The sequence below is a fragment of the Kogia breviceps genome, chromosome 18, assembly GCF_026419965.1.
Source record: "Kogia breviceps isolate mKogBre1 chromosome 18, mKogBre1 haplotype 1, whole genome shotgun sequence".
Taxonomy (NCBI): Eukaryota; Metazoa; Chordata; class Mammalia; order Artiodactyla; family Physeteridae; genus Kogia; species Kogia breviceps.
The window spans coordinates 15,448,318-15,470,369 of record NC_081327.1 but is presented as its reverse complement, the minus strand read 5'-3'; the positions used below and the strand labels follow the sequence as shown (position 1 = coordinate 15,470,369).

The 22,052-nt window shown below is 38.4% G+C and overlaps 1 protein-coding gene across 4 annotated transcripts in view; it reads left to right on the top strand.

Annotated features, from left to right (window-relative positions):
* The window catches only part of UBA2 (ubiquitin like modifier activating enzyme 2), a 31,285-nt gene extending 9,922 nt beyond the window's left edge, over window positions 1–21,363 (top strand). For all 4 annotated transcript variants that reach the window (XM_059044360.2, XM_059044361.2, XM_067019474.1 and 1 more), the window contains 11 exons: window positions 3,122–3,189; window positions 3,640–3,761; window positions 7,054–7,153; window positions 8,057–8,223; window positions 9,955–10,048; window positions 10,146–10,258; window positions 12,678–12,833; window positions 14,239–14,335; window positions 17,092–17,197; window positions 18,769–18,905; window positions 20,503–21,363. In XM_059044360.2, the coding sequence (XP_058900343.1) occupies window positions 3,122–3,189; window positions 3,640–3,761; window positions 7,054–7,153; window positions 8,057–8,223; window positions 9,955–10,048; window positions 10,146–10,258; window positions 12,678–12,833; window positions 14,239–14,335; window positions 17,092–17,197; window positions 18,769–18,905; window positions 20,503–20,684 (1,342 nt within the window). In that variant the 3' untranslated portion in view covers window positions 20,685–21,363. The remainder of the gene's footprint in view (window positions 1–3,121; window positions 3,190–3,639; window positions 3,762–7,053; window positions 7,154–8,056; window positions 8,224–9,954; window positions 10,049–10,145; window positions 10,259–12,677; window positions 12,834–14,238; window positions 14,336–17,091; window positions 17,198–18,768; window positions 18,906–20,502) is intronic.
* Window positions 21,364–22,052: the final 689 nt, after the last annotated feature.

Here is a 22,052-nt window from a genome sequence, read left to right as displayed (position 1 = left end):
AATATTGATACATTATTTATTAACTAAAGTCCATAGTTTATTTAAATCTCCTTAGTTTTTGCCCAATGTCTTTTTTTCTGTTCCAAGATACCCCATTATAGTTAGTTATGTCTTTAGGCCCACCTTAAGGGGGCTGTGACAGTTTTTCAAGACTTTCCTTGTTTTTGATGACCTTGTTAGTTTTGAAGAGTACTGGTCGGGTTTTTTTTTTTTTGGCTGCATTGGGTCTTCAATGCTGCGTGCGGGCTTTCTCTAGTTGCGGTGAGTGGGTGCTACTCTTGGTTGTGGTGCACAGGCTTCTCATTGCGGTGGCTTCTCTTGTTGCAGAGCATGGGCTCTAGGCACGCAGGCTCAGTAGTTGCGGTGCGTGGGCTCTAGGGTGCAGGCTCAGTAGTTGTGGCACACGGGCTTAGTTGCTCCACAGCACGTGGGATCTTCCCAGACCAGGGATTGAACCTGTGTCCCCCTGCATTGGCAGGTGGATTCTTAACCACTGCACCACCAAGGAAGTCCCTGGTCAGGTATTTTTTAGGATGCCCCACTGTTGGAATTTGTCTGATGTTTTTCTCTTGATAATACCTTGGTCATGGATTTTTGGAGAAAGACCACAGAGGTAAAGTGCCATTTTCATCATATCATATATGAAGGGTACATGTATGACTTTTAATGTAGACCTTGATTACTTTAAGGTAGTGTTTGTCTGTTTTCTCCACTGTAAAGTTACTCCCCCTCCTTTCTATATTGTCCTGTCTCTTCTCACCCATTTATTGATATCAGTGTGGACTCATTGATATTGAATATAGTTTCGGTTATAATCTAATGCTGTTTTATTTTGTTGCTCAAATTATTCCAGCTTTGGCCACTGGAAGCTCTTCAGTTGGCTTTGTGCTCTTTGATATACTGCCATCAATGTGTGGGGTTTTTTTGGAGCAATTCCTTACTTTCTGGTACTACAAGATGCTCCACGCTCATCTTGTATGTTTCCTGCTTCAGCCCCAGAATTAGACATTTCTTCAAGGAGCCCTGGTTCCTTTAATTGAAGAATGATACTAGGAACCAAGATGCAAGTGCTTAGGCATAGTTCTGGGGTGCCATTTCTTTTAGGCCCTCTTAGCTGACAGAGCAAAAAATATATTTATACTAATTTGTGTATATAAAATATTGATATGATTCAATGTAATTCTAATTAAAATCTCATCGGGGATTTTATTGGAACTTGTTCAGCTGATTCTAAAATTTATATGGAAGAATAAAGCCTAAGCAGAACCAAAACATTCTTGGAGAAGAGTAAGTTGAGGTGACTTGCTCTAACAGATTTCAAGATTTAATATAAGGTAAAAATAATTAGGTGAGTTGCTGGTGCAGGGATAGAAAAACAGACTGTAACTGAGGTTGCACAGTAGATCCCAGATGAAAGAAGGGACTAAATAGAAGGGAAGGCAGTTCACTACCAATGTGGAAAAAAATAGTATTCTCTACTTCAAACGATATGTGTAAATTAAAAATATATAGAAATTAAGTCCAAGTGGATTAATTATTCAGATGTGAAAGACAAAACTTTAAATTTTTCTAATATAGGAGAAAATCTTTATCTTTGGGGTTAAGGAACAATTTCTGAAGATACCAAAGTGCTAATTATAAAATAAAAGATTGATACATTCAAATTCATTTAGTGTCTCATCATCAAGAGACATTAAATGATGTATAAATAATAAGCTGTTATATGGGATGAAATAGCTGTAACATATAAGCAACTAAAACTGTGATCTGGAATATATTCCTGTAATCAATAGGAAAAAGACAAGTTGACAAAATAATACTAACAGACATTTTTTCACTTAAAGGGAAACCCAAATAAGCAATAAGCAAATGAAGTTAGTGTTGAACTTTAGCCACAGTAACATACTATTTTATACTTGCTAGTTTGGCAGAACATTAAGTCCGGAGAGGAAGTAAGTCGATAGAAACTCTTATGTGCTGTTGTGGGGCTGTATTTGGGGGCACAACCAGTGTGGAAAACAAATGGCCATTTTCTTGTAAAGTGTATCAGGAACTTTGAGATTTTTACTGTACAAAGGATTTCTTTAAGACAGCTTTATTATCAGACTTCCCTGGTGGTCCGGTGGTTAAGACTCCATACTTCCAATGCAGGGAGCACACGTTCGATCCCTGGTCGGGGAAGTTCCGCGTGTCGCAGCCAAAAAAAAAAACAGATAGCTTTTTAAGGTAGCTTTATTATATGTTATGTGCTTGAGGAATGGTTGGAAAGTTATTAAACAATTCTTAGGATAACTTGCTTAACAAAAGAGAATTTCAGCTTAATACTTTTCTGTTATTTCTTATAAAAGAAAACTGTCCTATTCACTGCTGAGTTTCTTGCATCTAGACCAGTGCCTCGCACATAATAGGTGTGTCAGTATTTGTTTAACAGCTAGCTGCAGGTATACTTCACAATTATTATTCTGGCAGTGGAATATTATCCATGTTGGAATGTAAAAGCTGCTTACCTGTCTCTTGATCAAAGATTTTAACATAGGAATTTGCAGAACCTAGCTGGCAGAAATGAATCTAGGTCTACTAAAATTTAGCCTTGCCTGTGTTGTAGATGAAATGAGGATGCAAGCTGTTTTTTGTTTTTTATTTATTTAGTTAGTTTTGGTTGCATTGGGTCTTCATTGCTGCGTGCAGGCTTTCTCTAGTTGTGGCGCATGGGCTTCTCATTGCGGTAGCTTCTCTTCTGGTGGAGCATGGGCTCTAGGCATGTGGGCTTCAGTAGTTGTGGCTCGTGGGTTCTAGAGCACAGGCTCAGTAGTGTGGGCGCACGAGCTTAGTTGCTCTGCAGCATATGGGATCTTCCCGGACCAAGGCTCAAACCCGTGTCCCCTGCATTGGCAGGTAGATTCTTAACCACTGTGCCACCAGGGAAGTCCCTGCAAGCTGTTTTAAACAGATTGTTTTAATACTTTTAAGTTTATGGAACATAATTTGTCAATTGTTTATTTTTCATCCCTACTAAAGATTTGAGATAACTAAATTAGTTGTTTTTGAGGAAAGTAGGAAAAGTTAACCTTTGTTCAGAGTATTTTGTTGTACATAAATATTTACTACTCTTAAATTATAGCCAGTTGTTTGGGGAAGAAGATGCTGATCAAGAAGTGTCTCCTGACAGAGCTGACCCTGAAGCTTCCTGTGAGTAAACCAGTTGGGGTATATTTTCTTATTGGTGAGCACTATCTTTATTTTGCTAATTTAATATTGATAGCTTAAGGTGGGGGGAAATAATTGCTGTTATGTGCTAGATAATATATTATGTGTTTAAGATGTGTTTTTAAAAATGGGTACTGCCATTTTACTTGTGAGGAAACACGGTGCAGGGAAATTTCACACATCTAGTAAATAGAGCCAGGAGTTGTTCCCAGATCTGATTATAGGTCTATACTTGGAACTGCTCTACATACAGCCTTCAGAAACTGAGGTAGAAAAAGATGGTGATGAGCATGTTATAATTCTGTCTCCTTGAACTCAGAATGTGTCAGATGCTGGTGACCTCCATGAGTGACTCTTTTTTCCCCTAAAGGTAGATGAGAGCTTAGTTCTACACTAACTGCAGTTGAAAATAAAATGGTGTTTGTTTTGTAGGGGAACCAATGGAAGCCGAAGCCAGAGCCAGAGCATCTAATGAAGATGGTGACATTAAACGTATTTCCACCAAGGAATGGGCTAAATCAACTGGATATGATCCAGTTAAACTTTTTACCAAGGTTAGGTTTACTTTTTTTTATAATTGTGGATAGATTTTTGTTACTCTGTTTGTTTTAAACTAGTACATGATTGAATTACACTTCTTTTTATGCCTCCTGCTGTCTTAGTGAATTCATTGATGCAGGTGGGATAAACAGGTTTGAAATTTTAACATCAATACTAAATCAGCATAGCATCTTTATAGAAGGTAAAATACAGAGGCTTGCTTATTCGCTCTTGGTTGTCTTTCCTTAGCTCACTTCCCCTGAACTTCTTGATTTTCTTTATACAACTGACTTTTGGTTCCTGCTGTTTCTCGTCTTATATCCCTTTGCTGCTCAAATCTTCTATTGAGAGTTTGGTTGACATGTTCTAAATTGCTCTTGAATCCCTAAGCCTGTGTTCTTGGGTAATTCCTCTTCATTTTATATATTGTTTGCTCAGTATTTTTAGAGAAATCTGTAAGATTGCTTTAATTAGGTCTACCTAGTTATGGCTCATCTAGACCCTCAGATCTGTGTTTCAAAAGTCTTTTCTCTTTTCCCTGCTTCTTTTTTTTTTAATTAAAAAAATTTTTTTAATTGGAATATAGTTGATTTACAATGTTGTGTTAGTTTCAGATGTGCAGCAAAGTGAGTCAGTTATACATATCTGTATATTCACTTTTTTTAAGATTCTTTTCCCATATAGGTCATTACAGAGTACTGAGTTCCCTGTGCTATACAGCAGGTTCTTATTAGCTCTTTTCTGTTTGAGAGAAATCCCTTTGAGTAAAGGCTAACGCTTCCACCTGCTATTTTTCTGTCTTGTACCTTTTTCTTCAAATAGTATTTTCTCTCTGCCCTGCATCTTGAGTCTCCTGCCTCCTCCTGTCTGCTTTCTGACATGCACACGTCCTGTTGTCCTAAGCAAATGGCCTACTGCTCCCTCCAGCTTCTATTTCATCTTTCCTCAGTGACAATACATGTCACAGGTTGACTTTCTTATTAAACGTACTGCATTTATTTCCTCACTACAGCCTTTACCTTAGAAAGGCTTTACCTTTACCTTTACCTTATTTTGATTATACTTAAAATCAGATGCACTTAACTCTGATATGTGTATCGACAGTGTTTTCCAAACTAGTATCCATATACCTATTTCCATTCCAACCTGAGCAACAGTTGAATGCCAGTATAATCTGAAGTACATCTCCAATCCGTTGTTCAACAGGTAACTTTAAGCATCTGCTGTGTGCCACGGGCTACTTTAAGTAGTGAAAGACAGAAAATAGGGTCCCAGTTCTTTTTAGGGAGGGAACTCAGCATCTAGAAGGGAAGTCAAACATTGAACAAGGAATTTCAAGTTCAGGGTGTTATGATGTTAAGTTCTGATGCATTGGAACCCTCTAATAATAAGTAAACTTAACCCCACTTATTATTAAACATCATTATTAGACCTAGTATGAGGGTTCAGAAGAGGCTGTCCAGAGGCTGTCAAGACTTCAAGACTTTAAAGAATAAGGGTAGGGATGAGTGTGCAGCATATAGAAAGAAAGTTTCAGTTTGAAGAACTGAAATAATTCCCATTAAACGGGAGAGTGGAAAGAGGACTGGAAAGGTAAGCTGAGGTTAGATCTGGCAGGACTTTCTAGGTCACGATAAGGATGTTATAATACCAAGACAGTGGGGATCCATTAGAGGGTAGTCTATAAGGTATAGAAAGTATGCAGTGCACTATTGTAGGACCTGGTGTTCCTCTTGTAACCAATATGGGACAGTGCCTTCTGGAGTTGTGCAATGCCAGAGTAATCTGAGGTACAACCCATCTGCATTCCCAGTGGAGTGTGGAGGAAAAATTAGACTCAACAGGACTTTGTATGTATAAAGTGAGGAACGAAGAATAACACTACCTGGTTTCCTGCTGGGCAGCAGGTGAACAGAGGTTCCGTTCTCTGAGATAGGTAGGGTGGGAAACGTGTGTGCGTGGGGGTTGGGGAAGAGGGGAAGGTGATAGTATTAATTTTGAGATTCCTCTGGGATATTAGAGAGATGACAGATGGTTCTACAGGTAAGTAGAGCAGTTTAGACTAGGGATTTGGTTGAGATTCATAGGTTTATAGAAAGAGACAGGAGTGTGAAGATAGGGACTTCCCGGGTGGTTCAGTGGTTAGAATCCACCTGCCAGTGCAGGGGACACGGGTTTGAGCCTTGATCCAGGAAGATCCCACATGCTTCGGAGCAACTAAGCCCATGCACCACAACTACTGAGCTCACGTGCTACCACTACTGAAGCTTGCGCAGCTGGAGCCCGTGCTCCGCAACAAGAGAAGCCACCACAGTGAGAACCCTGCACACCACAATGAAGAGTGGCCCCCGCTCGCCGCAACTAGAGAAAAGCCCGTGCGCAGCAATGAAGACCCAACACAGCCAAAAATAAATAAATTTTTAAAAGAACTTACAGTACTCAGAGCTGTGTGGTTTTCACACTGAATTGTACTCCAATTAGTTGTATATTTGGCTGGTTTTCAAATATTAAGGATGCTTAATAAATATTTATTGAATTGAGTGTATTTTGATAGAAATAGGTCTTTTAACTTAGCCACATCTAAATTCATACCCGGTACATACAACAAACCTGTGGAATAAATAAGTCAACAATAGAAAATATTATAGCTAAGGTAAAACTATTAAAATCATCTGAAATTCTGCCACATAGAAGTGTGATTCATGTGATGGTCTCTCAGTCTACATGTGGTAATGTTTATGTTTTTATTTTCAAAATAGGAATTGTTTTGTGTGTTTGAGGTTATTTGGGGGGGCGGGAGCACATTTCAAAGATGTTGCAGATGGTTAAGAAATTTTGTTTTTGAGCCCTTTTTAAATATGTGTATTTTATTGGTATGTACCCACAAACTTGGAGATATGCTCAATTCTTGTGGAGTTGGTGTGTATTCACTTAGTCTGCTTGGATGGTATGATCGTGCTTCCGACTGATCTGAGGAGCTAATTGAGGGGAGGTGACTTAGGAGGACAGGGTCAGTCAGCACAGTTCAGAGTTCCCTTACTCTGCTTTCATCAGCATCTCTGATTTTAACTGTTTCACATACAGGGGTTTTGTGTAAAATTTCCTTTTACACAAAGGTTTAAGCTCCCCCTGCCCCTTTGAGAATTGTTAATCTACTGGTAGATAACATGTGTTCTTTAAATCAGATTTTATAGTGTAATGTTTAAAATAAATCAGCAGGGAAATTTTGTTACATTTTATCAGCATAGGGACTGTAGGGTTCATGGAATTTACCTACCTTTCTTCCTTTCCTTCTTTCCCTCTTAGCTTTTTAAAGATGATATCAGGTATCTGTTGACAATGGACAAACTGTGGCGGAAAAGGAAACCTCCGGTTCCATTGGATTGGGCTGAAGTGCAAAGTCAAGGTAAAGGATACATTTTTGTCTTTGGGATACCTAAATTGGAAATTCTCTAACCTAAAGTCTTTAAATAGCCCTATCATTTCTTGGTATACAGTGGTATACACCCATGGTAAGAAATTCAGACAGTTCAGCAAAGTATGAAGAAGGAAAATAACTGGAAATCTCATCACCTAGGGAAATAGTTACTATTAATGTTTTAGGGAATGCCTTGGTGATAACTCCGTGCGGGTAGATGCAGTCAGTTGTATACGTACTTTCCGTAAATGGAATCATACTATTTATATACTCTGACTTGCTCTTTTCGGTCAGTATTATTTACCTAGTCCCTTATCAGTTAACATTTAGTTGTTTCATATTTTCCCTGACATAAAGTGTTCCTTTAACTTAGGAACATATTTATAACTTTAAGTGCAAGAAAAACGATTGTAGTAGTGACTGCCTCCTTACCCACTCTCCTTCAACACATTGTGTCTCAGCTTGTTTTGCACAGCAGTGTTCAGCATAGTGGAACTTAAAAGGTACCAGGAGACTTAGGATGTCAGTTTGGAGCAGTTTTCTACAGTTATCTACAGTAACGGATACTTCACTTGATGGCCCAATTCAAGTATTGCTCTAATAGCTTCCACTTATGGAGTGCTAACTATGTTCTGGGCATAATGCTTATTATCTTATCTACATTATATTCTTGAATCCTCCAGTAATCTCCTATGAAGTTCTGAGACAGTCTTACACCTTTCCCATATCAATACTGGCGATTTTCTTGTACACATAAGTGTATCATAGTGGTAATTACTTCAATGGAATTTGTTTCATATTATTTGATTTTCTTATCATCGGGTATTGAATTGTTAAACAAAGCAGAGGAATGGTGTTAATAGTGAAATTTCTAACATTTTTTTTCTTTAGGAGAAGAAACCAATGCATCAGATCAACAAAATGAACCCCAGTTAGGTCTGAGAGACCAGCAAGTTCTAGATGTAAAGAGCTATGCACGTCTTTTTTCAAAGAGCATTGAGACTTTGAGAGTTCATTTAGCAGAAAAGGGAGATGGAGCTGAGCTTATATGGGACAAGGTTTGTTTTGAAAATGTGTGGCAATTACTTGTATATCAAATGTATATTTTAGTTCTTGAGCTGTACCAGAACCTAGTAATTTGGGGATATTGTTTATTCTACCAGATTTTGAGGACATGTTGATTTTTGTTTGGATGTTTTCATCTCTAATTACTACATTGAACTATGAATTTTCTATATGTGAATTTAAGCAATATCACAAAACCTCATTTTAGATTCTCATGTGTTCATGGTTTATAAATGTGACTTTCCTGGAGTAAAATGTTTATCTGACTTAGGCAAATAGGCTTAAGAGAACTTCTTACGTAATAGTGATTTGTTAATAGAAGTCATAATATCCTTTTGGAGACAATAGCTCATAGGCCTAATTTGGCCTTGAAAGTAATAAAATTGCCTTTTAACTCAAAGGTCTGAGAGACTTCTCAATTCAAAAATGAGATGTAATTTTTCTTACAAGTTAAAACAATGTTTAATACTATTTTGCAGTTAAATGTTACGTTTTGAGATTTGGTGAGTTTACTTATTTTTAATTGTAGTCAATATTTTCTGTGGCTGTAAATGATTTATCTGATAAAGTTTATATGTTCATATATTGGTAAAGATTTGCTGTGAGTTTTAAAGTAAGGAGAAAAGTTCAGTTTAAGAAAACTAAGGTAACTTTATGTGTAAATTTTGAGATGGGTTGATTGAATCAGACATCTGAAATAAAGCTGGTAAATTTAGTTTTGGGGGAGTCTTGTAAACATTAGTCTTTAGGGTTTGTGTGCTATAAGGAGTAACTTAAAAATTTTTTTTCATTGTTATAGTGGTTTGGGAGGTTTTCATCTACACACAGGGGCTACATAACAAAACTTAGAACTGTGAATTGTTAGCCTCTGTGAGTAAACTCTAACTAATGGGTGTGATAAGCCAGTTGCCTGGGGAAGTACCTGATGGACACTGTGTTGGGTACTCTTAAATAATCATATTTAGTCCTCACCACAACCTTACAAGATGTTTATATAATTTTCCCTATTTAACAGATTAATGAATATTGGGTCAGGGAGGTTTATTTGCCTGTGGTTACATAGCCAGCCAAATAAGTATGTAAAGAACCCACATCCTATCAATGCTTTTTCTTTTATACTTTGGTGTTTCTGAATTATGGGCTACAATAGTTTCTTCTCAGTTCAAAGCAGGAAACCTTGCTGAAATCTAATTAGAGAGACTAGGATATAGGCTCAGGAAGAACGGAAATTGTAAAGGGAAAATTATTGTCTTGCCACATCTGAAAAGAAACAATATAGGACTGTGGAGTACGTGAAGGGAGTTTGGAGAATGAAAGCCAAAAGGAGTAGTTCAGCTGTTACTGAGGCTTCAATGAAATAGCTTTCTCAAAACAGCCTGTGTTCCCTGGTTCTGTACTTGTCAAACAACCTTATTGTTGACTGATGGACCCAGGGAAGGATTGCCACCATTGATAAATGGAATTGGTATTCTGGTCTATACTCTTAGTCTCCAGTGCATTTGTTTAAGCAGGAGTGAATTCCTAGAACCTGCTGGCTCTTGGGAAGACTGCATTCCTGGATCACAGGAGCTGATGATGAGCCCCTGCCCCCTTCTCATCCAGAGAGGCCATCTGTTGTTCTATTTGACTTGTTATAAATGTGTGAAACTGCTGTTCTGAAAGAAATACTAGCCAAAGTAGCAAATTTGTGGGGAGACTTGTTAAATTGTTTAAATTATTGGCAGGATGACCCATCTGCAATGGATTTCGTCACCTCTGCTGCAAACCTCAGGATGCATATTTTCAGTATGAATATGAAGAGCAGATTTGATATCAAATGTAAGTTTTTTTGTACTTCAATTGTATCATCCAAAATTCTAAGGTTTTTTTTTTTTAACAGCTAAACTTTTTTTTTTTTTTTTTTTTTTTTTTCCAGCAATGGCAGGGAACATTATTCCTGCTATCGCTACTACTAATGCAGTGATTGCTGGGTTGATAGTATTGGAAGGATTGAAGATTTTATCAGGAAAAATAGACCAGTGTAGAACAGTGAGTGTTTCTATTTGCAATTTTTTAATTAAAACAATAAAATTGGTTTAAAGCAATGGAAAAGTAATTATTCAAGTTACCTTGTGAGTTGCATGTTTAAGTAAGCTTCCTGGAAATTATAACAAAAAGGAAAACACATTTGCTTCTCTTATTTTTTTCACATTTGCACAAGCTAGTTTGCTTCTAACATTTCTAGTTTTACTGATTTCTTGGAAGAACTCATTGTGTGGGTCCTTATATTAACTTTTCTCAATTGTTTTTCAGTTCTAAGAGTTCTCTGGTTTAAAATTCCATTTGGTTATTTTATAGTCCCCTGTTCTTCGGTCATTTTTTGTCAGTCTTTTTTATTTTAAACTTACATTTGATCATGTTACTGTCTGAAATCTTTATGGATGAGTTTACAGTCATCTGCTAGATCTCTCTCATAGTGTTTTGTTTGCTTATGTGATACTTGATTTTTTTAAAAAAAATAAGTATTTGTTAAAACTATATCTGTGATAATTCTTTAAGGACCTATTGAAGGTGTGTTTCTTCAGAGAGGATTTTGTGTTTATTTATTTAGTTTTTAAAATTTTATTTATTCATTTATTTATGACTGCGTTGGGTCTTTGTTGCTGTGTGCACGGGCTTTCTCTAGTTGCGGCGAGCGGGGGTCACTCCTCATTGCAGTGTGCAGGCCTCTCATTGTGGTGGTTTCTCTCTTGTTGCGGAGCACGGGCTCTAGGATCAGGGCTTGAACCCATGTCCCCTGCATTGGCAGGCAGATTCTTAACAACTGCGCCACCAGGGAAGCCACCCAGTGCCACTATTGATGTACTCTTAAAATACCTTTTATTGTTTCCATGAAATTTCAGGGTGAGGGAATGTAGACTCTCATGGTCAGTGAACCTGCCATCTAGGTTCAGTTTTCTATTTAAATTTTTATTTTGGTTGTCATGTTTTTAATTTATAAGAACTATATATTTTTTGATTTCTACCTTTTTATAGCAGCCTGAACAAGTGTCTACTTTGTTCTGTAACATCCTTTCCATTTCTTTGCTTTCTTATCTCTCTTCTTCTCTTGGGCTAATGAAACCCATATGTCCGGGCTTCATTTGTTCACATTTATAAATGAATGCCAGGATAGATTAATAATAGTGTTAGCCTGAGTATTAGTAGTGTTAGCAGTTGTTTTTATTACTGTTGATTTCTACCTTCCCAGTGAAGATCAAGATCAAATAAGTCTGTTCTCTCATTGTACCCTGCTTCCAGCCCTGACAGTACAAATGTATGTGCCTAGTATTTATTCTGGGGAGAGGCTACAGTAGGGCTCTTCCTAGCACTTAATGCCTGTCAAGGGATTTACTTCTTTAAGCTTCGGGCAGTTGATGGAGTTCTTCTTTAGAGTTAATTCATCTTAGCAGATACCATACTACATGGTAATTCCATGATGAGAATTTGTGTATCAGCTTCCAGTGTTCTGACATTCCTAACTTCAGTGCAGTTTTTATTATTTCCCTTGGTTCGTATTATTTTTTTGTTTGGGTATTAGGGAAATGGTAATAGTGCCAGACATACATTATTTTTCCTTTAATTATGTAAATGTTAATATCATAGTCATCTGAAAATTTGATTAAAAGGCAGCTCATTTGTTCCATATATCTGTGAAAGCATTATCATTAATTAGAGAAATTAGTGTATTGGTCTTGTTAGAAGTTGGCTTAAAGTTGATAAGAATAACCACTAGGAAGGAACCCCAAAACTGATTTAATGATGATACCAGAGACAAGTATGGTTAGGCCCTTATTCATGCTAAATTAGTTTGCAGAATAGTCTATAGAGTCCTCAGTACACGGAGATTTCTTTTCAGTAAGCTCAGGCTTATTTACAAGGTAGCTAATTTAAAAAGAAGGTTGGAAAAATCAGTCTCTTAAGAAGGTTTTGGGACTTCCCTGGTGGCGCATGGGTTAAGAATCTGCCTGCCAATGCAGGGAATGTGGGTTCGAGCCCTGGTCTGGGAAGATCCCACATGCCACGGAGCAGCTAAGCCCGTGTGCTACAACTACTGAGCCTATGCTCTAGAACTCATGAGCCACAACTACTGAGCCCGTGTTCCACAACTACTGAAGCCCGCATGCCTAGAGTGCATGATCTGCAACAAGAGAAGCCACCACAATGAGAAGCTCGTGCACCACAATGAAGAGTAGCCCCCACTCACCACAACTAGAGGAAGCCCGCACACAGCAATGAAGACCCAACACAGCCATAAATAAATAAATAAATAAATAAATAAACAAACAAATAAATAAGTACATACTCAAACTATTTTTAAAAAGGTCTTGATTTTCCTTTTGGAAGGGAGTATTTAAGTGAACACTGTATGGTATATAAATTATGACTCAAATTTCTTGATTTTTGCTTGTGTTTTTTTTTTCGAAAGATTTTTTTGAATAAACAACCAAACCCAAGAAAGAAGCTCCTTGTGCCTTGTGCACTGGATCCTCCCAACCCTAATTGTTATGTATGTGCCAGCAAGCCAGAGGTGACTGTGCGGCTGAACGTCCATAAAGTGACTGTTCTCACCTTACAAGATAAGGTAAGTGCAGGGCCTCCTTCTCTTCCTGGTTGTTCATTTTTCTTTTTATAAGAAAAAACAAGTCCCCTTTTGCCTTTTACAGTGTTACTGTGATAACAAACTAAAAGCCAGATAATTACCCTAACTACTGAGGTGTGTTGCTCTGATATCCTGGGTTGCTTTACCATCTGGGTCCTGTTGTCTTTCCTGTCTGTGGTTCCAGAATATGTGCTTCACATCCCAGAAGGGAATAGGCATTTTTGGCTAGAATATGGGGCACAGGTGGTACATTGGTGGCACAGTATCTTAGTAAGCAAGTTCTTTGTTTCTCAGGCAGTGTGTAAATTCTGTATTTTTTTGGCACATAGGAGGTGTCCTTACGTGATCTAGTGACGGTCCTGATTCTGGTTTGTTAAGTTAGTCCCTGAGAAGATGCATTGTTTGCACACTTGGATTCACCTGTAGAGCTCTGGAGTGAGAAATGGAGGGTTAGGATATGGTCTGGTTCTATAGCTTGGTCCATCAGTTCCTCCTAGTTTTTTTTAAATTAGGAAAGATTTTTTAAATGGCCTGAATGGGTTCCACTTCCCACTTTGGGGATCATTTCAGATAGTTCCTCTGATTATGTCCATCATAGTCTTACATATTTATATACCTCCTGACATGGGGGAGTAGACCTTCGTGGCCCTAATGGCTGCTTGAGAATGAATGGCCTTTCTCCCAGAAATGGTTACACAGGGCGGGTTGATTTGAGCTTATGTTTTGGATGGGGAAGCAGCAGGACTTGATATACTGGCCAGCAGAGAGGGTGGTTGCCCCATCTTCTTTCTTAGGAAAGAAACGATTATAGTTGGTATCTACTCATTCTTAAGCTAAAGGTAATTCCACTATTTGTAGGGTAGTTGGACCTTTAGAGAGTTCTTCCATTGTTTGGTTTTTTTGTTTATTTGTTTGTTTTATAGGATCAGGTAGGATTTAACAATATTATCACTCCTGATCCGTCTTGGAATTTAGAGATGAAACTTGGGAAGGGGAAGACTGTTCATCTGAGAATCAGACTGATGAGAAATTTTTCATCTAAAACATCTGTCAGTATGGGTTTGGAATAGAGACTAAGATAAAATATGTCAAGTGTCTAGCTTAGTACCTAATCTGCTGGGAAGGACAAAATACCAAGAGTCAGCCAAGGAGTTCTCAGTCCCCATCTGGAGGAAGTTTTACCTGATCTTTATCAGTGGTCAAACATGGGCATGAGATAATTGGGTAGATTCTCATTGCTTTCCTGCTTGCCCTAAGGTACCTTAAAGAGCAACTTGACTCATTTCCAATGGAAGGGGAAAGTTAAGAGCCTTTATGAAAAAGAAGTCTAGGCTTTTTATGGTCTTTTAATTCCATGTTAATATTTTGAATCTTTCTTTTCTTATAGATAGTGAAAGAAAAATTTGCTATGGTAGCACCAGATGTCCAAATTGAAGATGGAAAAGGAACAATCCTAATATCTTCAGAAGAGGGAGAGACAGAAGGTATTATAATTGCTTGTGTTCACCCCCCTCATTTGGATGCACTGCCTGTGTGAAGGAGTGCACATTAGTTTATCCATTCACTATATATGGTACTCAGTACCTCAGCTGACAGGGGTGATGTTTGTCCAAGAGTGGGGAAGCCTTGATAGCCTGCTCGTGGTATAGAGCAGAGAGTATTGCTGAAATCAGTGCCCAGTTTGGGGTTTTTTGGCTTTTCCTTTTCGGACGTTTAAGCAGTTCATCCATTTTGTTAATGTATTTGTTATATAAGGTGTAATGCATTAGATTCTGTTTAAGCTTTCTAAGTGAGAATTGTGTTGTGGTTATGCCTCCTTCAGACCACACTGGTCAATCTGATTGGACTTAGAAGTTCCCACACCTCATCTGTCCTGATGGGGAGTGTCAGGATTCTTTCTGGCTATAGCTCCTTTTTAGGAAATTTGGGGATATTAGGTCATGAGTAATTGGAGGTTGCATTTTGGCTGGGTCATAGTCTAAGAGTCTAGTTGAATATTTAAGCCCCATTCTAGCCATCTGTTTCTTTTAAAGGCTAGGACCTTAAAAATGGAAACTGGTCAAGAATCTCAGTGGCTTAAATGTGGTCCTTTTCTACAAAATACTTGTGCTACTGAGGGTGAGAGAGCATTTATTCAGATATGTTTGGAGTCCTGTATTGCAGGCATAGTCATAGATATTCGTAATTCAAAGATGAATAAGATAATTATCCCTGGCTTGAAGTACTTACAGCCTAGAAGGAGAGGAGGGATTATCAACAAGTAGATTTAGTGCCGTCTAAGAAATACTATAGAGAAAAAGTGTACAAAGTTTGAACTGAAGCTTTGTAAAAGGAGGGTCGGGGTGGGGGGGTGTCCCAGGAGAAAGAAGACTCATGGGCCAGTTCTTGAAGAAGAGCTGAGAGGGGAGAGTCTGCATTTGGGCAGAATGAACAGCGTCTACAAAGGCATAAACTTATGAAGCAATATAAAAGCTTTAGGAATGGCCAGTTATTTTGTTTCACTGGAGGGTGGGGTGCTGTGGGGTTGGCAGTGACTGTGCAGCTGGAGGATTCGCTGTGTCATATGTGTAATGTCTGTCTGTCTTCCTCCTCCCCCAGTATCCTGCTCCCACCAGGGTTTGAGCAGGGAAGTAATGCAGTTACCTTGTAGTATAGTCTGCAGGGGGGTGAGATAAGGATGTAAGAGTAGAGGCAGGGAGTCAGAAAAAAATGGAGGGAAGTGAGGGATTTTTACTAAGGCAGAAGCAGATGGCAGATTTGAGGTTTGCAGAGGCAGAATTTAGAGCACAGGTGAAGAAGAGTAGCATTGTTAGGCTTGGACAGAACTGTTGCCAAGACTCTGGCTTCAGAGGTGATGCTAATCCACCAGGATAGAATGCTCAGTGACTGGTTCCCTTTTGAACATGTTGGGCTGAGGAGTTTTAGTGAGTGTGAAAGGGCTTGGGGATGGAAGTCTGGATAGAAACTATTGTTTTCCAGAGACATTCCAGGGAGACTAAAAAGGTAAAATAAATAAAAACTAAGAACGTAAAAGATTGTTAGATTATGTAAAAAACTACATAAATTTAAACGTAAGTAGAATTTAAAATACAGTTTACTTAGTATGTGCCAGGCACGGTGGCTACAGGTCAACAGGTTATACACATTCTGTAGACACAGAGCAGATACTCAGTAAAGCTGACTGAGTGTTGTGAGGGGAGAGTGTAAATTGGCAGCTAAATGAGGAAGCAGTTTTGTAAATGAAACTTCAGTGCTTTTACAGGTCAGGAGAGAGGAGCATTTGAACATGCAGGAGAGAAAGGATAGTTAAGGCAGGATGGCCCTAGAATAGGTAGGAGGAGGTGGTGACACCAAAAGTTTGGTTGGAGAGATTGTTCTTCATTGGAGTATTTATAATCCATGTAGCAAAGGCTTATTGAGTGCTAGTAGGTGCTAAGCATGGTGTGCTACATGCTGGGGATATTCAGATGAAGCAGAAATGACATGTGGAAGAGAGAACTAAGTTGGAATGATTAGTTTTTGGAGACCCTGCTATCTGTCCATTGAGAAATGATTAAAATTTATGTTGAAAAATTCATTGACATAAGCAGTTTCCTCATACTTCTGAATTGTAAAATTTGCTAAAAGTAGTTTGTTGGCATTTCTGTGGATAACCTCTTTAGAAATAGAGTATATTTTGAACGATTCTAAAAGTTGTCACTGACTCCTGTAGGATTCCAGATTAATTTGGTTTCAAGCGGAGAAGGTTCTCAGAACTTCTCACAGTTTGGTTCCCTTGAAGAAATTTTGGTAGTTAAGTTTTCAGGGCTGAGTACCTAAGTGAGTAATATTTTAGTGGACTAGGGCTGCCATATCAAAATACACAGACAAGTGACTTAAATAACACATTTATTTTCTCCTATTTCTGTAGGCTAGAACTCTTAAGATCAAAGTGTTGGGAGGGTGGGGGTAGTCGATGGGTTTGGTTTCTCCTGAGGCCTTCCTCCTTGGCTTCTTCTAAGGATACTAGTTAGATTGGATTAGGGTCCACTCCAACAGCCTCATTTTAACTTAATCACCTCTTTAAAAAGCACTGTCTCGAAGTATAGCCACATTCTGAGGCACTGGTGTTAGAGCTTCAGTGTACGAATTTTCGGGAGATAGAGTTCAGCTTATAGCAGGGGGTTTACCTTTTAAAAATTAAGGTGACTGCTCCACGGACATATAACTAAAGCATCTAAATTTCTTTCAAATTTTCTAGCTAATAATCACAAGAAGTTATCAGAATTTGGAATTAGAAATGGGAGCCGACTTCAAGCAGACGACTTCCTTCAGGACTATACTTTATTGATCAACATCCTTCATAGGTAGGAACTATTAATATTTTAAGTGTAAGAAGTTATTTGAATATGCAAACTTAAGATAAAGTGGAGAGAAAATGTTTTCTTACCTTTAAACCTTACTGTTCATTTGAAGCTGCACCATGTATATGCTCAAGTTGGCCGCTAAGTTCCCTGAGGTTTGACCTACAGAAAAGTCTGAGAATCCAGAAAGGGAAGGAATAAGCAAGAAATGTTTAAGGGTTAACTAACTCATCAGTGGTGGCTGATCAGAAAGACCTAGAGAGGGTAGAAATCCAGGTGTTTGAATAGTTATAATCAGGGGTGCGTTCATTTTGATAATTTAACTAGAATAAAAAATTTTAATTAGTTTTAAAGATTGATTTGGAAGAAATATTTTTCCCATAAAACAAGTATTTCATTGTGATCTGGAACAGTAGCAAGAGAGCATTAAAATTTATCCTATATAGATTCCTGAGTCATGTATTTTTTTCTTTTTATTTGATTTTATATCCTGCCCACTTTATAAAAAAGCATCCAGGGTGCTTGCATTACAGGATATTTGCACATATGTAACACAATTTAAATATAGGTGGTCCTCCACTTTGGTGCGTTTATCTGCTGAATGAGGTAACATGCTCGTTGATACCCTTAAACTGCACCCTGACTCATTATTTTAGGTAGCATCTAACAAAATGCAAAGGCTGCCACCTGCATCCACATGTTTTTTGCCAATGTTGCTATCTATATATCCAAACATTTAGAACTTGTGTAGTTGTTTGGAGAGTATTAAATTATATATATACTTAGTTTATAAAAAGCATAAAATGACAGGAAAAACTGAATGTGGGTTATTAGTATAAAATGAGACAATGGAGTGAAAGGTAGATATCGCTAGGGAGTGATATCTGGCCTCGATTAGACACCAGTTGGATGTTAGTGGTGTGCTTGTGTTCAGTTGTGAAAGGACATGTACAATAAAATGGAAATATATCACATGGTGTCTAAAAAAGGAGGCATAATTAGGGTTTTTTTTATCATATTTTTTAGCTCTCTGGGAACAGAACTCCCCTTATAACATGTAAGTCTTTTGTTTGACTTTCATGCATTAAACTTTTATACATGTTTTTGGGAACTCATTACAAAAGCAGGGTGCTGCCTGTAAAGATGGGGAGAAAACCAAGAATCCATGTAACTCTGCCCCCAAACACTAAATGACTCTGGTCAAGATCTGAGTAGAGTGTATAGAATCTTTTCACCTAGTAGCTGAAGAAATAATGCCTAAGAATTACATCAGGCCTCACAGTTTTCAACTCGTTTTCTGCTTTAGCAATAAAAGTTACTTAACATTTTTTAAAAAAACCCTTTCCCTGAATTGAAAGTGCAATGTTATTGACCATTGGAATTAGAATTTTGAATTATCATAAAAATTTGTTATATAGTGTTTTTTTTTACTCTTTGAAAATCAGAATCCAAATATTTGGTGTGTACGTAGTATACACTTTTTGAGCTTTGAGGACAGTTTCTGTCTGGTGTGCCTTTGCTTTTGTAAGTAGTGTAGCAGTGATCCAGTGTTATAGTACATGGTTCTCTTACAGTGAAGACCTAGGAAAAGATGTTGAATTTGAAGTTGTTGGTGATGCCCCAGAAAAAGTGGGGCCCAAGCAAGCTGAAGATGCTGCCAAAAGCATAACCAATGGCAGTGACGATGGAGCTCAGCCTTCCACATCCACAGGTGAGTCATGGCCCTGGCCAGCAGGTTGTTAATTTACCCACCAAGCACGACTATTTAGAACAAACTGATTATTTTATGAAGGTTGACCATAAAGTAGAACTCTGCAGTACTACTAGAGGTGTGTGTTGGTTTGGCATTGTTTTAATTAAGCTTTGAATGTATGAACCATGAAGATATTTAAGACTGGGTAAAATTTTTATGGAAAATAGACACTTTATTTTTTTGTTCGTTTGTTTTTACGACTGGAAATGTCAGTTTACTGGTGTATAAAGATGGTTCATTCTTAGTAGTAGTAGTTTTGGGTTTTTTACGCCTGTTCGTAGGGGCAGTAAATCAGTGAGTGCATCTAATTATTTTGAGTGAACAGATGCTTGGTAAGTATAGCATTTTAGCATTTCACAGTTTTCTCAGAACCAGTGTAACTTCGGTAAAGTGCCCCAGAAGCTCTCTTTTCCTGGGTGTTCAGTGTTGGTGCTTTACTGTGCGCTACTGTAAAGGTTTACTACCTGCCTTACCCCACCCCAACGCTCTCTCTCTCTCTCTCTCTCTCTCTCTCTCTCTCTCTCTCTCTCTCTCTCTCACACACACACACACACACACACACACATACACGCACACACACCCTACCTACCTACCTACCTCTTCATTTAGTGTCAGGAAACTAAAAGTTACTACTTTTTCACTTGTTTGTTTTCATTTCTTTGACCCTGTGTCTTTGGTGTTCTTTGGAATATGGTGGTTCCTTGGTTCTCATGTTCTCTGAGAGTTTTAAAGATGGACTTTGAGGTAGTCCACAGTGTGTGGGCCATGGGTTCATGACCTTTTCTCTCCTCTGAAAATAGAAAGGTTCATCATCCTCCTTTAAGGAAAGGACTGGTAGTTTTTCAAAAATCATAATTTGAAATGTGCATTTATTGATGCACTGCTGTGGGTAGGTTTTGGAGGCTCTAGCAATGAGTAAGGTAGGTGTTCTGCCTTTGATTTAGTAGAGCGGTAGGGGATGGGTGACACAAAACCAACCATAGTTTAGGGTTAAGTGCATTACACTGTAGAGCCCCACTCTGCGGGTTTGAATCCTGACCTCATCCTCTGCTACTGTGTGACCGTGGGCAAGTCTCTGTGCCTCAGTTTCCTTTTCTGGAAAATGGATAATAATGTTATCTTCTTTATACGGTGGTTGTGATGAATAAATGAATTGTAAATGTAAAGGGCTCAGAACAGTTCCTGGCACGTTGTAAGTGCTATGTATATGTTGTTTATTACCACCACTGCTGCGAATATTAGGATATTCACCCTCCTCTTTTCTGTTGGAGAAGTAGAAACAAGGAACTGTAACAACTCCTTTGAATTATATAATGCTTGTTAAAATTTTTGTTTTGGTTAAAATTTTTGTTTTGATTGAAAAAGAAAGAGGTGCTTGTAACAAAACATTTAAACACTATGGAAATATGTAATGTATAAAGCCAAAGTCCTAAGGGTAGCCATTCTAAAGTTTGGTGTATATTAGAAGAGTTAGTTTTTCACATACGTAAAATTTTAGTGAGCTGCTAGTAACCCCCCACTTTTAACCATTTTTTCCCTTTTTTTCTGAAATAAGCACAAGAGCAAGATGATGTGCTCATAGTTGATTCAGATGAAGAAGGTCCCTCAAATAATGCCGACATCAGTGAAGAAGAAAGAAGTCGCAAGAGGAAATTAGATGAGAAAGAGAATGTCAGTGCGAAAAAGTCACGCACAGAGCAGACAGAGGAGCTTGATGATGTTATAGCATTAGATTGAACGGAAATGCCTCTGAACAGAACCCTCTTACTGCAGTAGGCCTTCTGGGCAGAACCAGGTTATTTGTTATGTCCTTTGTTCCAAAGGGAAAAAATTGACACCAGTGACTTGAAGATGATTCTGCTCCCTTTGAAAGCATTCATTTTGCTAGAACTATTAGAAACATTGCAGTATGCTGTATTGAAAGTAGGAATATAGTTTTAAAACCCTTTGAACAAAGTGTGTGCATAACCAGTCATGAGATGGAACAACACAATGCATGTTGCCTTTTTAATGTAAATACCCTTAGGTATCATTTAACAGTTTTACAATATTGTGGTTTAGTAAAGTTGATACCTGGTTATAAATATTATGCCTTTATTTTTGGTTAGAAGAAGAATTATTTTTAGCCTAGATCTAACCATTTTCATACTCTTAATTGACTGAAACAGATTCAAAGAAGTATCAAGTGCTATGCATTGAAACTTGTTTTTAAATGTTAACTGGCACTATGTATATTAATGTAAAACAGTTGTTAATTTACTCAAGTTTTCAGCTTGTACTGCCTGGTATGTCTGTGTAAGAAGCCAATTTTGTGTATTGTTCCAGTTTCAGGTTATTTATATTTGATGTTTTGTAAAACTCAAATACGACTATACTGTACTTATGGACCAAATAAATGGCATCTGCATACTTGTTATACATGCCTGCACAGTTCACGTTTCTGCTGGGTTTATATGTTGTATTTGCTGTAGGCATGCTGTAGTCTTTGCTTTTAGAAAATTAACTCAGAAACGGACGTGGAGGTTACAAGACCTCTGCCGTTTACCATAGGTGAATATGTTCTGAAAGAAAACTTGCTTTTTGTGTGTGTGTGTGTGGTACGCGGGCCTCTCACTGTTGTGGCCTCTCCCGTTGCGGAGTACAGGCTCCGAATGCGCAGGTTCAGTGGCCATGGCTCACGGGCCCAGCCGCTCCGCGGCATGTGGGATCTTCCCGGACCGGGGCACGAACCCATGTCCTCTGCATTGGCAGGCGGATTCTCAACCACTGCGCCACCAGGGAAGCCCCTGAAAGAAAGCTTTTAATCGCATTTGGATTGTAAACAGTTGGCCTTCTATTGAGAACATTTAAGTGATATTTGCTCGGCCCCAGTAACTTGGAGCCTTCAATTTGAGACTCCACGGGGAAAGCCTTTCCTCCACTCTGGGTTGTCCCCAGGTCATCCAAATCCCTTCTTGCATTGTACCATTCAGGACCCAACTCTGGCCAGCAGCTGTGGCCACACCAGTGCTGAAGGGGCAGCACTCACATCTCTGTCTCGGACCTCGGAAGGCCTTGGCCTTTAGGCCGCTATCACACAGATGTGCCTGAAGTTTTTGGGTAACA